Source organism: Zingiber officinale, chromosome 4A (genome assembly GCF_018446385.1).
Source record: "Zingiber officinale cultivar Zhangliang chromosome 4A, Zo_v1.1, whole genome shotgun sequence".
Lineage (NCBI taxonomy): Eukaryota > Viridiplantae > Streptophyta > Magnoliopsida > Zingiberales > Zingiberaceae > Zingiber > Zingiber officinale.
This window is the reverse complement of record NC_055992.1, coordinates 132562543-132585135: the sequence shown is the minus strand read 5'-3', so window position 1 is coordinate 132585135 and position 22593 is coordinate 132562543. Positions and strand designations below refer to the sequence as shown.

Here is a 22593-nt window from a genome sequence, read left to right as displayed (position 1 = left end):
AAGTCGTTTTAATTTTCTGCCATTTAAAATTGCCAAAATTACTACAGAATTGTAAAACTCCTGCAACGTGACTCCCCTAACAATAATATACCTTCTACGTCCTTCTTCTGTGATAAATTAACTGTCTTAATAATTACAAGGGTGCTTTAATAAAGAGTAGTGTCTTGTTATTAAATATCAGAAAAATCTTTGAATTCATTTTTTGTTTTCATAATTCAGACGCCTAAAACTTTATCCTAATTTGTCAATCAAATAATTTCAAAATATAATTAATACACGTTCAGAAGCCGGCTTCTTTACCACTGCACATTGGAGAAACGTTAGTCTCTTGGGAGACGTTTAGTTTAGAAGAATAAGAGTGAAGAATGAGAATAGTAATTATTGATTATCATTATTAATATTTAGATTATATAAATAGAAATATAAATAAGGAAATGAATTTGTATAATTGGGTAATGACTTATTCCTATATCTCTTTCAATGAGTCATTACTTTATTTTCAATAATTAAATATTCCCTTATTTCAAAAATACTCTTGACTTAAAATTAAAATTCCCTCCTTAATATGAAATATCAAAATATATTTATTTAATTTTTCTTTCATATCACTTTCTCTCTCTTTATTGTCTCTTATCATATTTGCTCGCTTCTTATTTTATCACACACTTTCTCTCTCCTTTCATCATATTTTTCTCTCACAACTAATTTTTTTCTCTTATTTTTCTTTAAAGGTAAAAATAAAAATTTTGATTTATTCCGATAGAAAATATTCAACTAAGATTGCTTTTAAGAGTGATATCCGTGCTCATACCCATTCCTATTTCACAATACTATGATTCTTATTCCGATTCATATTCCTAAAAAAGAATAGAAAGAATCAAACGCCCCCTTAATTCACTTTTTATCCCATTCTTTCCATCCAACAAATCCTAAGATGATGGGTCGGACTTCATAGAAATTTTCTATCAACCCCTAAAGGTAAATCCCAGAAGTGCAACATCAAATTGTCGGCAACCAACCTTTGTGATCTTCACTGTCCCTATAATCAGTGGCAGGTAAGGGGGCATGGGGGTGTGCAGAAGCACCCCTTGCTCCCGGAGCAAGGAAGCTTAGAGATCATGTCTTTCGTAGAGATATTAAGGGAGATGACCCATGACCGTCCATCACATGCGATGCCAAGCCAAGAGGAGTGGTTGGCCTTGGAGCCCCATGCCTCGAGCAACCTAGCAACAAGGCAAACCTCTCCACCCCGCGAAGACTCGTCTGCTTACTGCCTCGGTCTGCGAAATAGGAGATCGCTACCAAGAGGAGGAACAAGATACACGTGTTGCAGTGTGGGATCTTCGACGGCTCATCTGTTTTTCCCTCTGTGATAAGAGATAGAGAGAGAGAGAAGGATATCAAGGTCTCTTACAACCCTAACCCTAATCTTCACATGGAAGGAGGAGAGGGCGGAGGAGGACAAGGGTAGGAAATAATAATATTGTACACATTTGAGGGTTTTCTTTTAAAAGCGCAGAAAAGCACAGGAAGAAGGTCGTGAAATGTAGAAGAGTGTCATTTTCCCTTTTAACCCCCTAAACTATTTACCCTGCAATTTTAATCCAATAGGAAGGCAAAAAAAACACTTATTCGACTATCGTGGAAACTTTTTAAGAATACATAGGGCCCACTGAGCACTCCTTTGCAGATGATAAAATTTTTCGTTGGGATGGTTGGATTGTTACTTGAGGAGGAGCGCGGAGATCACCCTTGAGAGAGTTCATGGGGCCCGGAGAACTGCACGGTTCATGGGTATCTTTTTGTGAGGCGCTTTGCAGTACACACAAAATTGTTATGTTGGGGTCGATTAATTGAAGAATGCACATTGTCAATTCTTGCTGTGTTATATAACTAATATGAAAGAGTAAAAAAAATTATTACCTCCATTAACTAACTAAACTAACTCTGGAAGGATGTTTTTAAATTGTATTGTTGCTTCAATATAGTTTGCTATCGTTTTATTTGATAGTCAACGTAATTCTTACGATCTACATTGCTTCTCTTGCCATCTACACCTTTTTTCAGGTTGGTATCATGGGGCGGAGGCAAGGGGCATGGAGGTGTGTTGAAACACCCACTTGCTCTTGGAAATTCTACTAGTATACCTTCCTTACTCTTTATTCACACCCCCTACTGACTGTCTCAGTTCTAGGCTTCTAAGGGGCGAGGAGGAATATAAGCTTGAGCAGCGGAGCAAACTACAAAGTCACAGAGAAGCAGAAGAAGATGTCTCTTCTATTTTTTTGAGCATCTCCTTAATTTTTTTTTGAATCCGCCATTGCCTATAAGATCGTCTGATCCTGTCCGGAAGCTAAGATAGATGGAACTGCCGGTGATGTGGCTGGGATGTTGATCAAGTCACCAAAATCGAGAGGGAGAAGAGGGTGATGAACTATCTTCAATGTTGACTAAGTCGCTAGACCCCCGAAAAAGAGAAGGACTGAAGGTGTCTAAAAGTCTTCAGTTAATGGTACCCCGCAAGGTTGTTAGAAAATAGACCAGGAGATATCCGAGTCTGGATCTCCGACGCTCAAGTTAGCATTTGGTAATAGAAAATAAACAGTACTGTAATGAAGAACAAAAAAATTGAATGTAAAGCATATGAGGCCCGCAAGAGTGAACCAGAAGTGGCACAGAGCCGGAGGCGATGGCACGAAGCCGGAGGTGATGACATGGAGTCGGAGGATGGCACAGAGCCAGAGGACAACGAGGAACCGGGGAAACTGAGTATACAGATGAGTAGATGAGAGGGTAGGAATGTTGATGACGGAAGGACTTTGAGCTGGAAATAAGGAGGAGGCGGGTGAGTTGTTCCCGTTGCCGAAAGATCCTGTGGACTTCGAGCGAAGGAGGGGTTAGAACGGAGACCGGGCTGCCCCAGTAGTCCACTCCTCTCTCAAGTCGGTTTCCAATGATGGCAAGAATAAAGAAGATAATGAAGATAAGTGTGTGTAGTAAGGAGTTTCCTCCCTCCCTCGCCCCTCCCTTTTGGGTTGCGGGGGTAAAACTCTTTTATAGGAGGGTCATGTCAAGACAAAAGATGTCAGAGGGTTATGATACCTTTGTTTAGGTATAGAGGATCATGTCTAGACAAAGATATCACAAGTCATGTTATCCCTGTTTAGGTATCAATAGATGAGACAAAAGGGATGATGGGGCCAGTGGCCTGCTCTGCTATACTCTACTAGGCAGACTGGTGGATCAACTCAGCCAGGAAGTTTGGTTGGCTCGACTCGGCCAAGAACACTAGTGGGTCGGTTGCTCTGCTTTGCTAAGAAGACTGGATAACTTGACCTGGCTTGGAAGACTGGAGGGGCAGATGCTCTTCTCTGTCGAGAAGACTGGCTGGCTCGACTTATCCTGAAAGACTGATGGGTCAGATGTTCTGCTCTGCTAGGAAGACTAGCTGGCTGGGCCCATCCTGGAAGACTGGCGGGTCGGATGCTCTGCTCTGCTAGGAAGACTAGCTAGCTCAACGCAGCAAGAAATATTGGCTGGTCGGATGCTCTATTCTATCAGGAAGACTGGCTGTCTCGATGCGACAAGGAACACTAGCGGGTTGGATGCTCTGCTTGTTGGGATATACCCGATGTGGGTGCATGCTAGAACACATTTCATAAACATGCACAGCAGAAAATAAAACAATAATAATTCCTAATATTACATCACACACACCATACGTATACAAGAATACAACATGCCAAACATGATCGTATAATTAAAATTTTACAGAAAGTAAATTTACGCTAGATATATCTTACAGATGACCTATAACGAGAAGGGCATCAATCATAGTGATGTTGTCAAACCTCACCTCTATTCGTATCCATGCCGAGTTCCTCAAGACAACTCCTTGAGTATAAGCCTCTCATTCGGAAATTACTAGCCATAAGCGAAGAAGAGGGATCAAGAGGAAGAAGAAGAGGAGCACACAAGGGAGAGTTTTTCTCCCTTGTGGTGGTCACAGTAACAAGGAGAAGGATTTCTCCTTGTTGTGGGTGGAGGCAAAGAGAGGGGAGAGGGAGAGGAGGATTGAGTTTTCAAAAATCTAATCAACCAAATAATAAAACTTGTATCTAATTCTCTCCTAATTATATCTATATATAATCCTCTTTAATGAGTTGTATTAGAAAACTCAAATCCAACCCATTATCCCTTAATCAAAATTTAGCACATTAACCCCTTGGTTTGGTTTACAACTAAATCAAGTTGGTTCATGACTAATTCATGATTAAACCAAATATGTTTCAACTCTACCATAAGAGATGTAGGCCATCCGCGCTTCTGTTATGACAAATATTTTCATATTTGTCTTATGTATGATCCATTGAAATATTTATCTCTTGATCTAAGAATTCTATTCTTTAATTTATTTTATGTCTTTCAGAGACTTATTAGTGCGTGTGACCCAATAGGTTTATCCCAACTATAGATAGGAGTTGAATGATTTAATTTACTAAAGTTTTAATTAAAATACTAAAGTTAAAAAAATGGTCTTCTTCCTCCCAATCCCCCGCTCCACAGACAGTCGCCCGCTGATCGTCTTCTGTCGACCGGTGCCCGTCGATCGCTGCCCACCACTCGTTGCCGCCATCTGATGATCTGCTATTGCCATCCGGTGATGTGCTACCACCATCTAGCGATCTGCTGCCACCTTCGATGACTCCTGCTATTGCCCGCCAACCGCCGCTGGTTGACTCCCACTCATAGCCTGTCACCCACCGCTCACTGCTTGCCGCTCGCTGCCGCCATTCGGCAATCTGCTACCATCTTCGGCGATGCTTGCTACCACCAGCCACCCCTCGCCTATTGTCACCGCCTGCTACCACCTCCGCGCTTGGGTTTGATGTCTTCGAGGATAATTTTGGAAAAAAAATTTTGCTTAACCTCCGGAATTGAGAAAAGCCAAGGCAACTCGAGGTACTCTGATTTCAGGTTTGATGCCCTAATTGATGACGTTTGTTGATGTTTCAGAATCGAGAATAACTTTGAAATCGAGAAAACTCGAATCAAATACGATTATCATGGATAGACAAATAACCAAGGTTATCCGTGATAATCCTAAACCAAACATGCCCTAAACATATAAGGTTAGGCGCGGAAACCATGCACTTATTAATCTTAGATTAACTATTGGCTGTTACAAAATTGTTGCTGAAAAGAAGAAATATAAGAGTTTGTTCTACATGACTACATCATGTGCAAATCTATAATCTATTTAATTTACGGTAATTTATCAAAAGGCGTACCCAGTTGTTTGAATTTACCAAAAAGCGTACTATACTTTGGTAATTACCAAAAGCATACTAATTTATTTGATTTTCCCATTCTACTCCTCTTGCCAATTAGGATTGTAAATGAATCAAACATTCGTGAACAAGTTTGGTATTCGGCTTGGTAAGAGCTTGCTTATATTTGTTCAATATACACAAGATTAATTAAACAAATAAGTTTGAACAACTCGTTTAACTAAACAAACAAGCTTGAACACATATGTGTTCAGCTCGTTAACGTTCATGAACAATGTTTGTGAACAACGTTCGTGAACAATGTTCATGAATCACATTCATTAATAAAACTCTTTATAATATGCTTAATAAATAATAAAATAAAATAAACAAATAAGTTTAAATTATCAAGCTCAATAACCAATCAAACAACTAAAAGTTTCAAATAATCAAATAAGCTTGAATTGAGAGCTCGATAACATCTAAACGAACCAAGCTCAAGCCAAGCTCGAATTGAGAGTCTGATAACATCTAAACGAACCAAGCTCAAGCCAAGCTTCAAACAAGCTCAAACTCATAAAAAATAAACCAAGCCAAGCTTGAACAATCATTTCAAAAGCTTGGTTCATTTTAAGCTCGGCTCAGCTCGGTTACCTTATCAAACAAGCTTGAACACTCCAAAGTTCGACTTGGCTCGGCTCGTTAACAGCCCTATTGCCAACTGCATGCAACCTCAATCTCTCTCTCTCTCTCCTTCTCTCTCCACTCATGGAAAGCTAATCTCTCTCTCACCTATCAATTTATTTGACTCAAATTTATTTTTTTCAAAACACCTCCACCTGGAAAGACCAAAAATAATAATAAATAGCATATTTGAACTTCTTATTGTTGGATGATCGGTGGCCGACTTGAAGGGGGGTTGGATAGGTGGCACCCCCTAATACTCGCTTCCTACACTTGTTAGGTTGCGCAGTGGAATACAAACAAAACAAATAAGCTAAAGACTAAAACTAAGAAAGGAAATGTAAACCGCTAACACGTTCGTTTAACGTGGTTCAGAGATTAGGACTCCTACTCCACGGCTGCCCGTAAGGTGAACGATCTCTATCCATAGTGGATTAGCCCCCGGCAAACTCTGACTATCTCAAGTCGCTCATTGTGGGTGGAGAAACCTCACCACAACACCAACCAAAACTCTTGAAACTAGTAGACTACTAATTAGGATTTACCACAACTAATTTCGTCAACTATAACCAAGCTCCCAAGCTTTGGTTATATAGGTTGCGGGTTGAAAACCCCGTCTACCAGTCGACTGCTCTCCGTGGAAATTCAATCGTTACATCTCAACGACTCGATATCAGTCGACTGCTAAAACTAGCAGTCGACTGCTCCACACTGGTTGAGCGAACAGAAGCATTCTGTTCGCTCCCAGTCGACTGGTGAAATTAGCAGTCGACTGGTACCTAAGTACAATCTCTCAGCACTCGAACTCTCACCCTTACGACTCATTTGACGCTTCCTTCGCAGCCTCGACCTCTTGCCTTCAAGCCTACTTCCTTTGGCTCTCGTTCCTCGGATGCATTCAAGCCCGCGACTTATCCCCCATGTCATCCTTCGCGTATGCCTCGAAGTTGCTTCCCTTGGCCCTTGTCCTTGTTGCCTTGTCCACAGTCCCTCGGATGCTCCATCCTTCACCGGACTTGAAGCCGTTAACCTGAGTCACATGTGTATCCTACAAACCTGCACACTCACATACACATATCAAATACAAGGGTGAACCTAACTTAAACTCTTTGCCAAAACACCAAAATGCATGGTCGCACGAACCATTGGGATTACTCCAATAATATCCCCCTTTTTTATGTTTGGCAATACGTTTAAGTTAGGGAAAACATAATAGCAAAAATAGTATGCTAAAATAATGGATTTACAATGCTAAGGCTACACACTTAGACTTACACCGCTGAAATAAGACAATGCAACATGCATTGGAACCTATCCTAAGGCTCCCCCTACACCTACGCTCCCCATTGAGCTAGGAATTTTCCACAGGGCTATTTAAGAACCTATCGCAAGGCTCCCCCTACACCTAATCTCCCCAATGAGCTAGGAATTTTCCACAGGGCTATTTAAGAGTCTATCACAAGGCTTCCCCTACGCAAAGACACTAAGGTTTTCCCAACTAAACCTTACTTCTCCCCCTTTGCCTAATATCCAAAAAGTTCTCCAATAATATCTCAATTGTCGAAAACTTGTCTTCCAAATTGACCCTAAACTCATGTATTCATCCCCCCGTGGATCTCATACACCTAAATGAGCTAACCTGATCAAAAACCAATGCTGAAAATAGTTTCAAACTGGTATCAGTCGAATGCCCCAGTCGACTGCCCTTATCGAAACAATACACAGAACCATTCTGTGTTCAATTTTCATTGTTACAAGTCGACTGACACACTGTTTCATCCCTTTTCAACATTCTGAACCTAATTTCAGAAATGCATAGAAAATTCCACAGACATCCAAAAATCCTCAAATTTTGTGGAGAGGTCTATTTTACCCATGTCTACTTGGAAAAAATACATTACAAAATGTACCTATTACCAATCCCAAGATTGACACAAAACCCAAAACTAGTTAAATGCTTCAATTGAACCTTGACCTAAAGTCCTAGTTTTGACTTCCTCTTGATATATTTGCCCATACTAACCCACAATGCATCCTTAGCATTGGTTTATATGACATCTATACATCCAAAATTAATTATCATGCACTATGACCCCAATGCCATATTTCTAAGCATGAAATACAACTCATAAGTGTCAATTCCCTATGTTGAGACTCAAATCCGTCTCCAAATCATTTGGTACATTCCATGACCCAATCTAGACTCTCAAGTAGAATCCACTTGAGATCCATTTGCCATGAGTCCCAACTTGACTCTTAGAGCTCCCCCTAGAGCTCTTAGCCTTAGCCACCTCCCTAGGTGACTCATCTACAATAGCTAGACCACATCGGTGCACCTCCGGTGACACTTGGCCTACAAACCTAACTTTCTTAACCTTGGACACCTTGTCCTTGGTTACCTTCTCCTTATCTTTAAATGACTTTCCCTTGCCATTTATTGGCTTCTCCTTGCTATAGTCATATGCAACCATAGCATAGGACTTTCCCTTAACATTGGAGACACTAGATCGGTATCACAAACCCAATCTATCATTATTGGATTTTTGACTACCCAACATCATACCTAAACCCTTAGATCCAACATTGAATCTTTCTAGGATTTTCTCCAGATGATCAAGCTTTACCTTCAAAGCTTGATTTTCCCTTTCTAGGTTTCTAAACCTAGAATCAACATGTCCACTATGGACATTCCTAGACCTACCCTTTCTAGGCATGTGTCTCCTCTTCTTAGGATTAATGTCTTGGATTTCCTTAGGTCTACCATTTCTAGAGTTATCATGAATGGATACCTTAGGGTTTTGATCTACATTAACCCTACTTCTATCATGATACCTAAATCTAAAATTTTTCATTGCTATATAATGATAATCATTATTTTTCCTAGCATGCATGGAGGAATTTAAATTTGACTTCAAATTTAAACTAGGGTTTATCTTACCCTTTACCTTTGGAGCTCCCCCTTGACATGAGTCTCCATTATTCCTCCACTTCCTCTCCTCCTTTTTCAAATGCGCCAACTTCTTGATCTCTTTCTTCTTTGGGCATTTGGTGTGGTAATGACCCCGCTTACCACACGTGAAGCACACTATGTGCTTCTTCTCCTTCTTCTTCCTACAACTCAAATTAGATTCAATGTGAATTGAATTGAGTTTAGGAGATACCTCTTTTTTACCCAATGGATATCTACTCTTGTAGTGTCCTTTTTCATTGCACCCGAAGCATACTATGTGATCTTTTGACTTTGCTTCGGTGGAGGTGCTCACTAGGTTGACTTCTTCCAAGATTTCTTCTTCTTCTTCACTTATCTTGGATTCTTCTTCAACCTTTGAGGATGTAGATGATGCCTCATCTTCCTCATCCACACTTGTGGATGACCTTTCTTCATCCTTTTTCTCCTCGAAAGTTGAGCACTCATCACCTTCTGGTTGCTCCTCCTCTACTTGAGCTTTTTCATCTGTTTCTTCGAATTTTTCTTCTTCTTGTGTAGGCATAAGTTCTTTACCTAGAACTTTCTTTACTTTGCTCCATAAATCATGGGCATTCTTGTATTCACCTACATCACTTAACACGTTAGAAGGTAAAATTTCTACCAAAATTGATATTACCTTATCGTTTGCCTTTGACCGTGTGGTTTGCTTTTCCGTCCAATGTCGTGATCGACTCTGATACCACTTGTAGGGTGATCGATAGCCGGCTTGAAGGGGTTGGATGGGCGGCACCCCCAAATACTCGCTTCCTACACTTGTTAGCTTGCACAGCGGAATACAAACAAAACAAACAAGCTAAAGACTAAAACTAAGAAAGGAAATACAAATCGCTAACACATTCGTTTAATGTGGTTCGGAGATTAGGGCTCCTACTCCACGGCTGTTCGTAAGGTGGGCGATCCCTATCCGTCGGTGGATTAGCCCCCGGCAAACTCTGACTATCTCAAGTCGCTCCTTGTGGGTGGAGAAACCTTACCACAACACCAACCAAGACTCTTGAGACTAGTAGACTACTAATTAGGGTTTACCACCACTAATTTCGTCAACTATAACCAAGCTCCCAATCTTTAGTTATATAGGTCACGGGTTGAAAACCCCGTCTACCAGTCGACTGCTAAAACCATCAGTCGACTGCCCTCTATGGAAATTCGACTGTTACATGTCAACGGCTCCATACCAATCGACTGCTAAAACTAGCAGTCGACTATTCCACATTGATTGAGCGAACAGAAGCATTCTGTTCGCTCCCAGTCGACTACCCCAGTCGATTGCACCAGTCGACTGGTGAAACTAGCAGTCGACTAGTACCCGAATACAATCTCTCAGCACTCGGACCCTCACCCTACGACTCATTTGACGCCTCCTTCGTAGCCTCGATCTCTTGCCTTCAAGCTTACTTCATTTGGCGCTCGTCCCTCGGATGCATTCAAGCCTGCGGCTCGCTCTCAATGTCATCCTTCGCGTATGCCTCGAAGTCGCTTCCCTCGGCCCTTGTCCTTGCTACCTTGTCCACAGTCACTTGGATGCTCCATCCTTCACCGGACCCGAAGCCGTCAACTTGAGTCACATGTGTATCCTGCAGACCTACACACTCACATACACATATCAAATATAAGGGTGAACCTAACTTAAACTCTTTGTCAAAACACCAAAACACATGATCGCACAGACCATTGGGATTGCTCCAACACTTACCACCTCAGAAATTCACAGGACCTGAAATAGTGCAATCAAAGCTCTCTAGGTTAATCAGTAGGTTTCAGTCAAAATCCACTGATTGACTTAGAGAGCTCCGATTGCACCATTTCAAGTCCTATGGACTTTTGAGGTTGCAAAGAGTTCATAGATATTATCTATTGTTTATTTTGATTTCTCCGGGTGTATTAAAATATTATTAAAAGAATCGACTGATATCTCATATACATTGGGTCTGATATGAAATCTCACCTCTAGAGAATCTGAAATAAATAATGGAGGGCACATTTGGACTTCTTGCAACCTCAGGAATCTACAGGATCTGAAATTGATGCAATCAGACCTCTTTAGGTCGATTAAAAGATTTCGACCGAAATCAGTTGAACTCCCACATTGGGCCTGATATGAACTAGGCTTGATATGAGTTTATATCAGGCCCAATGTGGGCCTGATATGAACTCATATCATACCCAACGTGGGATTTCGGCCAATTTCGATCGAAATCCATTAATCGACCTAGAGAGCTCCGATTGCACTCATTTCAGGTTCTATAGATTTCTGAGGTTGAAAGGAGTCCAAATATGTCCTCCATTATTTATTTCAGATTCTTTGGAGGTGGGATTTTATATCAATCCTAACGTATGTAAGTTATCAGCCGATTCTTTCAAAAACATTTTAATACATTTGGAGAAGTCGAAATAAACAATAGATAGTATATTTGAATCCTTGCAACCTCAGAAATTTACAGGACTTGAAATGGGTACAATCCAAGCTCTCTAGGTCAATCAATGGATTTTGATCGAAACTCATTGATTGACCTAAAAAGCTACGATTGCACTCATTTCATGTCCTGTGAATTTCTGAGGTGGTAAGGAGTTCAAATATGCTATCAATTATTATTTTTAGTTTTCTTTGGTGGAGGTATTTTGAAAAAATAAATTTGAGTCGAATAAATCGATAGGTGAGAAAGAGATTAGTTTTCCACGAGTGGAAAGAGGAGTAGAGAGAGAGATTAAGGTTGTATGCAGTTGATAGGAGGGGAAGAATGGGAAAATTCAAATAAATTAGTATGCCTTTTGATAATTACCAAAGTATAGTATGCTTTTTGATAAATTCAAAAAACTAGGTGCGCCTTTTGGTAAATTATCATAATTTTCATTGTACAGGATGCACGGTTGTAACATCAATAGCAGTGTCATAGATTTATGGTGTGTTGGTGTCGTGAGTTGTTGGCGACATCCTGAGGCCACATTGACGACAGTCGGCAGCGTCAATCACGATGATGATAGAGTTGTGAGGCCATGATGGTGAATACATGGTGCTAAGATGGCGTGGAGCGTAGTTGGTATGGGGCCACGACGATAGTGACATTGCAAGGCCACAACGACATAAGGCTACAACAGTGACAACGATGCGAACCTATAGTGATAGCGGCAGCTACGCCACCCTCGAATAGTTACGATTGAGGTCCTATATAAGACGCTCGAGCACGGCCTCACGTCGTGCTAGTAGACTGACTATATCTATCTCACGACTGACAACATGCTCTCTAGCACAAGTGTTAGCGGTCGTGCTTTATCCTAAATTTTCAACATCTACGAATTAGATATCATTATCGATAAATTAACTTAACAATTTCAAAAATAATGAAAAAAAAATCGATGAAATAGTTAAAGAAGAGATGGCAACATGCTCACACAAAGTGAAACTCGGACCTCTTCTACAATGGACTGGGTCGACTTAGGATTAGCCCAATGCACTTCTAATTCCTGGATCCGTCCCTAAGTCTGAAGGCTAGATACAAGGCAAGGAAAGACCAAGAATGTCAAGGACTGAATTCTTAGGAAAAAGTGGAAATCCGAGCAAATCTCAAGATCAAATGCAAGGATAGATGAAAACCAGAGACGAGGAAGCTCCAGGCACAAAAGTTCAGGGAATAGGAGGTTCATTTGATATAAGATAATTGGGAAACGAGGATAGAGAAGCTTAGGCGAACTTAAGTCATTAGAATGGCTGAAATTAGAATTGCTAAAATAGATGTATCAATTGATTGGTACATCAAAGATTTGAAGGGAGTTATGTACTTGAGAGTTTAGAGATTAAAAAATTCTCGTAGTAGACTTCCCCAATCAATTGGTGTGATATAGCAATTGATTGTTGAGCCAAAACATTAAATCCTAAACTCCAATTTCGGGTTTTGCAACACCAATTGATTGGCACAATCAATTGGGTTAAACCCAGAATTCAGAGTTAGCAATTATTGTATCAATTGATTGGTAAGATTGGCTAATGGATTGAAAACCAATTCCGAGCAAATAGAAATTGCTCGAATCAATTAGTTTGATTAATTGTGTCATTGCCAATCGATTGGCGGAGTATGCCGAGGGAACAGAAGTTTATCAAATTGATTAGCGCTATCAATTAAAATTTAAAACAAGAGAAATCTCAGTTGCAGCTCTAGAGTTAATGACCGTTTAATGGATAGTCAATGGTTAGTAATCGATTAAGGGGTTATGTCAATTGACTTGTGCCAGCAAAATGTACAGAAACGGTCTGATTCTAAGCTTGTTTAAAAGGGGGGTTTTCCACGAGCAAGTTGTTGTTCCATTGTGATATTTTTGTTCAACATCAACCAGAAGCCTTCATCGTCAGCATCTTCAAACAACCAAAAGACCTTTATTTCCTCTCTTTTTTGTTTCATCTTAATTTGGTGAAAGATGCAAATTCCCTGTAATACTGCAGTAAGAGGTTTCTCCACCTCTTATTTTGGTCAGAGAAGAAAAAAATTATTAGTGGTGATAGATCACTAGTAGTAGATTTTGGATTAGTTACTTACGAGGCATCAAATTTCCGCTGTACAAATTCATTCAACAAAATGATCTCGTAAGTCCTAACACATTATGCCTTAACTGCATGGAAAGTAAATGAAGACCCTCTAAATTATAGAAAATTGCATCTCACGGTGGTAAAAAGCGATTCGCTTGCCCCCAACACCTTCACTAATTGTCTCTAGGTCAACACGGAAAAGATAAATCACGAATAACTATTAATCTTGATCAGTTGAATAGTGCATGGGAGAGGACAGCTATCCGACTATTAGCCGAGATTTAACCTCAGACCTCATGATGACAACATCACCATGCGCTACCCAATTGTCCATCCTAAGGGGACGAAAATTGCGTCTCAAAGTAAAGTTTGCGATTGTAATGCATCATCCATCAAATTCCAAGTGACAGAGCTACATGAATTCTCAAAATCCTGTATCAGTATAATTATGTTCGATAACCATCTAAAAGAACCTTCAAGTCTACAGGGAATTCATAACTCTAAGATAGATGACTACCCAAAATGCCATGATCCACAAGGCACAACAGACTCCACATCCAACACAGGAGCAGCTACTGTCACTAATACCGACAAGAAACCGACATTCGCTAATCGATGGATCGAGAAATGTAATCATCCCGAGGCCATCAAAGTTGCAGCTCCTTGAGTCCTGCTTCTGCAGCTGATAGTAGCTGTTGAAGGCATACGAAATGTTCCCCTTGTCACCGATCGCGTTGCAGGATCCTCCATAGTAGAGGGTCGTGCAATCAGCAACGCTGCACGCAAGCTTCATGTGGTTTGTGACAGCGGTTGGATCCTGCATCGGATTGATAACACACCACCTTGATGGAAGGTATGGAACATTTTTAGCATTCTTCAACAGGGCATTGCCTGACCCGAGGTTCAAGTTGTACTTAGCCTGGCCATCGAAGGAGTAAATCCCCCAGTGGCGTTCGAAGTTCCCAGGCAATGTGCTCTTTTGCTCTTCATCAAGAAGACTGAAGATGTATACATCGACTGGAGGAATTCCCGGCCTTAAAGGCGTTCCTTTGCCGCTCAAAACATGATTGATTAGGCCTTGGTTGAAAGTCCATGCAGCAGTTATATTTGCATATGATGCTCCTTCTGTCGGCCAACCCACCTCGCCAATGGCTATAGGCATTTGCCCATAACCAATTTTGTTGAGAGCAGCAACTAAGGTATCGTAATTGCCATCGAACGCGTTGTAGTAAACGTTTTGTCCATCGACCACAGGATGAGAAGAACCCTCAAAAAAAGCATAATCTTGTGGGAAATCTGCACTTTGGTATAGACTTAGAAACGGATAAATGTTGACAACAAAGGGGGAGCCATTCGAGTTAAGAAATGAGACGAGTTGAGTCATTATCTGCGTCAGTTCAGGCCGAAACATTCCTTCAGAAGGAACAGATGCTGATTGATAAGCATCAGCGTTGCAAGGGATGACTACTTTTGTATAACCTGCAAGATTTACTCTCGCTAATGATTGCTGAATGTTGAGCATTGCTGGTAGTACGAGTGATTGATATTGGCCTTGATAGCTTGAGAGGAAAGGCTCATTTCCAACCGCAACATATCTGAAAAAGAACCTATTTCATTCGATAATCATGCAATAACGGTAGCTTACAATTGTAAATAAGGCATAGTCTCGACAAAAAGTTTAGAATCAATGTAGTAATATTCAGAACATAACAATGACGATGTAGTTCGAGTTTGAAAAGTGTCTTGAGAAACAAATGGGTCCGTAATCGAGAGATAATATATTAAATAGCAACTTAAGGCAACAAAATCTTACAAATAATATGATCATAATTGTGTTATCTTCATACACTTCAATTCAGCAACAGTGTTCCAAGTTAGTCGAATCCATTACTCATCTTCTCCTTGTTGCTATATACTTGTTACTAATAGTCACTCGTCGAATCCTTCACTCGCCTTCTCCTTGTTGCTATAACCGTGTTACTAATATTCACTCGTCTAATCCTTCCCTTGCCTTCTCCTTGTTGCTATATACTTGTCACTATAATCCTCATGTGGATACTTAGTTCCTATTTATTTTATGTTTTCATAGACCAAATGAAAGGAAAAAATTTATAAGACAATGGTACGGCTTGTCATACTTTAATAGAGCAAAATGTCAAGTCATTAGGAAGCAACACCTACAAAAGTTACTAGATTAACTAGGATAATTAGGATAAACACATTGATGACGAACACAAGGCACATTCATTACACCATAGGCCCAAAAAATAGCATATATTTAAAACAAAATAATCATAGAAATTTAGTTAACAAACCCTATGATTGATGTAGTAAATCCTATCCCCTCCGGTGACAGACGGGAAGCACTGACCTATATCAGCTAATCAATCAATGTGGCTCCATAAGGATACACAAGAGTTGCAATCATTCCTCAGTTCGGAGACAAGGAAGCACTTGAAAAAAGGTTTCCTATTGAAATCTAAATGGTTACAAGGCAATCTAAATGAACTCTTGGAACTCAAAACTCTTTCTCCAATGACCTACTGAAATCATGTGACTATGTGAGTTAACACCTAAAGTGAGTAATGTGATCTTCAAAATCATTGTTGAAATGTTTCTATCTGCCTCTAAATTCTAGAATGGAATTAAGTTTCTCATGATCTTCAAGAGCCCTTTGCTTCTTCCTTCTTCATGTTTTGAAGAACAGAAGAAAAAACAGCAATTGGTGGTCATGCAAAGATCTGTCAAAGGGAGAATGATATGTTTTTGTTTGTAGCATCTGAAACCCTAAATTGCCATGATAAACTTCGCAGAAAAGCTTAAAGATCTAAATAGACACTACAACTGAAGGCATTGCTCGAGTGGTACCTGATGTCGGCGCCGCCTTTGCCCATGTACCTGGTCACATTCTGACTCACCCACAGATCGGAAGCAGTGGCTGAAGACGCTAAGACGCCCAGTAACTCGTTCGGAATCCCCACCATAACCTCGATGCCGCTCCCTCTCAGCGCCCGGAGGACATCAGGATCCGCGCCGAACAGCTTCACTTTCCCGATCTTGTTCGCCTTCAGGAGATCCACTACTACTGGCGGTGGAAGCCGGTGGGAGGACACCGTCCCCCAGTTGACGCCGATGGCGGAATCCACCAAAAGGAGCCATCGCTGAAGGAGAAATCCCCAACAAAACAGGATCTTCGCCGAACGGAGAGAAGCCATTTCCGCGAAAGCTTCGATCTTTAGTGAGATTCAAGGGTTGGATCCGGCATTGGGGCGGATTTGAGGCGAGATGGGGCGCTCCTGTCTGTCGCTGCTGGTGAACTCTTCCAGAGAGTAGTAAGTAGAACGAAGCCAAAGAACTGATGCAACAGCAGTCCATCCTATTCTGACTTGTAAAAGCAAACTTACAATTCCACTCCTTTGCTCACAAGCTTTCGATCAGGAGGAACACGGAAGATGAATCATGAGTTTAACGGTGTTTAATTGAATTTGACGAAGAAACTCATAGGTTGCTTTGTAGTAGATCATAATTAAATTCTTGGAAAGAAGAAAGTAACTTTTTATTTATACCGAAACTTTTTTTTAATATGTTTATTCAAATTTAAGCCATGGAGACGGAAAAGATGCTTTGAAATTGGATTAGAGATTTAATTAATTAATATTTTTAAACTGATTGGTTGGATTAAGAATTTTCGTGTGATAAATGAACGTCAGATATGCTGTGCCGACACAAATAAATAAATAATTTAATATATATATTTTTTTCAAATTAATTATGTATTTACTATATACACTGATATTTTTTATGTCACTTTTATAATATTTTATATATTATTTTTTAAATAACTAAGTATATTATTTGTTTAATTTATTTTTATTTATTTTTTAAAATAAAAATCGTACATAGTAAAAGATGATTATATTTGACTCATGTGTTTTGTCACCCTCCGTTTCTAAATTATATGAAGAAAAATATATTATAAATCATCTTATAGCCTAATATTAAATTGACTAAGAGATGAGTGATTTTTTCTAGAACATGTATCATAAATTAATTCTTTATCTATACTAATGAAGTCTGGCATCTTTAACCCATTTATTGATTTTTTTTTTCAAATTAATTATGTATTTACTATATACATTGATAAATTTTATGTTACTTTTATCATATTTATATATTATTTTTTAAAATAACTAAGTATGTTATTTGTTTAATCTATAAAAGATGATTATGCTCAATCTGGTGCTACTCAAAGTCTATATAATTTTATAATTGACTGTTAAGTTAATTAAAGGATGTGAGAAATTTTTTTTATGAGATTATTCATTTATTCTTGGCCTCGTTATAGGAAGTTTATCCCCTTAACCAATTTATTATTTTTTTTAAATTAATTTTGTATTTACCATATACACTGATATTTTTTTATGTTACTTTAATAATATTTTATATATTATTTTTTAAATAACTAAGTATGTTATTTGTTTAATCTATTTTTATTTATTTGTTTAGAAATAAAAATCTTTGGTAGCAAAAATCATAATGCAACCCACTAACCCGTAGCTAACATTAAGGAAAAGACGATTAATCTATTTGTTTAATCTTTTGTAGCAAAAACCATATGATAAAAGGTGATTTACTTATCTTAATGCCCTCGTTAATCCATCCCTAGGTTAATACGGATGAGGTAAATCATAGGTGGCTACTAGTTATTAGTACAAGTGACAAGGTATGAGGGAAGATATACTCGGACATACCTAGTTTCAACCCTAAAACCTCAACCATGTGGCAAAAGTTTTGACCCCAACACTGAGGGTTATATTAGGGTTATATTGTTGCCGAGAGATCCCGACAGTTAGAGTGTGCTTGAGGTATAAAGCTAGAGCAGCAGGAATACGAAGGGTAGACGATAATGTAGAGGGTATGTGTTCAAGTATAAAAGAAGGAACTCTTTGCATTTACCTTCTTTGGAGTTCATATAACTATCAGAAAAGCATCTTCACATCAGTGCCGATGAGGGGACTAGATCCGACAATCATTAGCTACCTCTCCATCTGCTAAACACCACATGCTTGAAGGAGAGCATCTAGGAGACCAGATCTGACAACCCCTTAATCGCCTCTCCATTCATCTTGTGCCACATGTTTTTAAAATATTCGCTGTCATTGTTTGTACCTTCTAAGGAAATCATCCTCATTAATGAGGGGTTAGTGTGGATCAATCCGAGGATAGATGAGAAGATGACGCTAATGGGGAGTGACCTTGAGGATAGATGATGTTTGGTGATGAGACCGGGAGATGGGTGATGTTGGGATCTGAGACTAAGACTAAGATCCGAGTGATGTCAAAATCTAGGGCCAAGATAGAATGAGGCTGAGACAAGATGTTGAGATCTAGGGCCGAGACAGTGTTAGGGTCGATTTGTAGCTAGAGGGGGGAGGGATGAATAGCTCATCGCGCTTCCGTTGCTTGCTTTGATGATGTTGTTGCAGCGAAAAACACTCAAGCAGTGCTTACAATGCTAACACAAGGGATTTACTTGGTATCCACCTCAAGAAGAGGTGACTAATCCAAGGATCCAGTCCTCACTCATTCATCCACTATAAAAACACTCCTTCTCGGTAACTACCAAAGGCGAAGAAGCCTTGTACAACCTCATAATACAACAAGAAGAAAAGAATAAGCAAATACAAAGAATCTCTTACAAGATTTACATAAATGAAACCCTAGCTAGCTTCTTCTTCTTGTATGGAACACCTCTTGATCTTGGAAATGCGAGCAACACTTTGCTCCAAGACACCTTCAAGAACTGGCATAAACCTCTGAAGATGATCACAAGGAGTGGAGTGGAAGAACTGCCTAATCGCTGTGAGGAAGAAGGCTTTTGTGTGCTTCCTTCGCAACGGTCATATCCCAATCGATTGACTAATCAATTGGTGAGGCTTGAATCGATCGGTTGATCGATTCAGAGCGCCTTTGTGCTCTTTCGAAAGAGCATGAATCGATTGCCCGATTGATTCAGCATTCCTCGCGTCGCGTCGTGCGTGATTTCCAGCCCGTAATCGATCGCCCGATCGATTGGCAGTGCCCAATTGATTGGCTGATCCATTGGGTAGCATTCTGTTCTCGTGATTTTACTTCCCAATCGATCAATCGATCGATTGGGCCAACCTTCAATTGTAGCCTACCTTCAATCGATCAGTTGATCGGTTCAATCAATCGGTTGATTGATTGACCTTCCTTTGACTTGCTTAACTCAAGTCCAAGATTCCCAAACCTAGCATCCGGTCAATCGTGACTTGTTGGGACTTCTTCATGCCTAGCATCTGGTCAACCTTAACCTACTGTGACTTCTTCACTAAGTGTCCGGTCAATCCTTTGACCCACTTGGACTTTTCTCCTATTGCCAAGTGTCCGGTCAACCTTGACCCACTTGAACTTACCGTCTTGTGCCAAGTGTTTGGTCCTCCATGACCCACTTGGACTTCCTTCTACTAGATGTCCGGTCACCATTAAACCATCTGGATTTCCTTGTGCCAAGTATTTAGTCACTCCTTTGACATATTTAGACTTCCCAACACCAGGTGTCCGGTCAACCTTGACCCACCTGGATTTCCACGTGTCTGGCTTCACTCGCTAGGACTTTCCATCTGCCTAGCTTCACTCACTAGGACTTTTCATCTGCATGGCTTCACTCACCAGGACTTTCACTTATCTTCACTCACTAGGATTTTCTCACTGCCCGGCTTCACTCACCGGAACTTTCACCTGCCTAGCTTCACTCACTAGGTCTTTCACTTGGCTTCACTCACTAGGATTTTCCAACTGCCTAGCTTTACTCACTAGGTCTTTCACTTGACTTCACTCACTAGGATTTCCACTTGTATAACCTCCAGTTAGGACTTTCTCAGTCAAGTATTTGGTCAACTTTGACCTACTTGACTCTTCTTTACATCGAACTAGTCAAAGTTTGACCAGAGGGGAATTACACCAACAATCTTCCCAAACGGGCGATTGCACCTGCAATCTCCATATATTGTCAAACATCGAAACCCAAACATTAAGACTCAACTTAAGCCAACTCAAACTTAGTCAACCTGGTCAACCTTGACCTAGGAGATATTGCACCAATAATCTCCCCCTTTTTGATGTTTGACAATAACTTTAAGTTAGGCTAATCTCATAGCCTCAATTTCTTCTTCATGCCAAATCATGAATGAGGGTTTCCTTTATTCTCTCCTTTTCCTAGAGGGCAAACTCCCTCTTTAGGTAATGAAGTCTAACTTAAATCCTACATTCCCCCCATTTGGCACACACAAAAACTTTCCCCCTAAAGAGTTATTCATACGTTGTTCACAACCTCACATGTTGTTCACAACACTACACTGAAGGTCTCATACCCTTCATTGTGTCCAATGCTCAACCTTGAGTATTAACTACTTCACAATGCTCATCCTAGAGCATTCACAACTCAACAATGAAGATATCCACTCTCCATTATTTTTCAATGTTCAACCGTGAGCATTTACGCTAATGAAGGTTAACCCCCTTCCATGGTATTTGAAAAATTAATTTCATGTCCTTAAAGAGTAACTCCCCCTAAAGGCATACTCCAAACTTCTAACATTGCACCAACAATGACTTGGAATCCCTAATGCTTTAGGAAACCCAAAACCTGAAGTTTTGAGGTTTACATGTCAACATTTGAATGCAAACCTCAACCTAAATTTCAACCTTGTGTTCCTTAATCATTTCTCCTTGTTTTCATCATGAAAACTATCATCAAATGTATATAAATATATTCCAAGGGGTTATGAATGGTTAAAGAGACCAAAAATGGCTTAAAGTGCTGAAATCATACCTTCCCGGTCAAAATCAACCTTTTTAATCGATTGGGTTGGGATTCAATCAATTGCCACTTGTTCAATCGATCCACTAATCGATTCCGCGAGCTTCTGTTCGTGGAAAATGCTCTAAATCAATCCACTAATCGATCCAGGCATGAATGAATAGATCAGCTAATTGATTCAGTGAGCTTCTGCTCACGGGAAACATACCCCAATCGATCGGCTAATCGATTGGGGCCCTCCAATCGATCGGATGATCGATTGGGGCCCTCCAATCGATCGACTGATCGATTGGGACTCTGATTTCCTGAAATTCAATTTTAGTGAAATTCAGAAATATCCTAAAAATTCTACAAAATTTTAAAAATCATGAAAACTCTTATAGACATTATTCAGGGTATATACTATCACGGGAAAATAGTTTTCTAAGAAAATATATCTTATTTTTATAGATTGACATAAACTTGACAACGCTTGAAAATTTCAATATTTTCTTCTAGTTTGTATCTAACTTTTCAATGATGATTACTATCAAAATATAGCCTTCACCGAGATTTTTCAAAGTATATTTAAAATAATTTTCAAAATCAATTTTCAACCATGTTCTTTAGGCTCAATATACATGACTTGTACATTAGCTTTCCCAATGATTAGAGTACACATACTATGTCTTTTACTCAAATCAAAACTCAAATAGATGCACTAAACCAACATCTTGAGTCTTGTTCATCACCCTAACATCTCACTTATATCTAATACGTACTAAACCATATACAAGTCAACTTATAGTCTTTGTGAGATATATATTTTAGTTTTATCCTAAACTAGGGATCATGCATATCTATCTAAGCATTCTAATTCATGTACATCCACCTAAGATGTCACTTGTTAGTAAATGTCATTGTTCTTAATTACAAAGAAATTAAAGCAATGTATGATGAGCTATGACATACATCAAAAAGGAATTTTCAAAAGAAAACATACTATAGCTACATGATGTATGTATGACATGACATGACATTGTTGTTTCTTTTTCATAATAAGCATGAATGCAAAATATGATGTCATGGCATATGATGGGCAAACAATAATGGCAATTAACATAAATAAAATATACCTAGATAATCTATCTAAATATCTTAAACCCTTAGCTAAACTAAAATTGATCCTAGATTACCCTCATTTTCTCAAGAAAATACCAAAATCCAACTTGACATTTCTTTTGCTCTTTTCTACTTGTGCCAATTAAAGTTAAGTCCACTTCCTCAAAGTTTGGCACATTTTACTCTT

The 22593-nt window shown here is 39.5% G+C and overlaps 1 protein-coding gene across 1 annotated transcript; it reads right to left on the bottom strand.

Annotated features, from left to right (window-relative positions):
* Window positions 1-13830: 13830 nt before the first annotated feature.
* Window positions 13831-16808, bottom strand: LOC121971295 (glucan endo-1,3-beta-glucosidase 6-like). Its single transcript, XM_042522484.1, has 2 exons — window positions 16331-16808; window positions 13831-15057 (listed from the first exon to the last, which is right to left on the bottom strand). The coding sequence occupies exons 1-2, from the start codon at window positions 16675-16677 to the stop codon at window positions 13944-13946; spliced, it is 1461 nt and encodes a 486-aa protein (XP_042378418.1). The 5' UTR covers window positions 16678-16808; the 3' UTR covers window positions 13831-13943.
* Between the last annotated feature and the right edge of the window lie 5785 nt (window positions 16809-22593).

Bases quoted from the DNA above. Each gene is read 5' to 3' on its own strand.
- LOC121971295 (XM_042522484.1), bottom strand. From the start codon at position 16,677: ATGGCTTCTCTCCGTTCGGCGAAGATCCTGTTTTGTTGGGGATTTCTC. The intron at 15,058-16,330 runs GTACCACTCGAG...GTTCTTTTTCAG, and splicing joins AAAGGCGGCGCCGACATCAG to ATATGTTGCGGTTGGAAATG.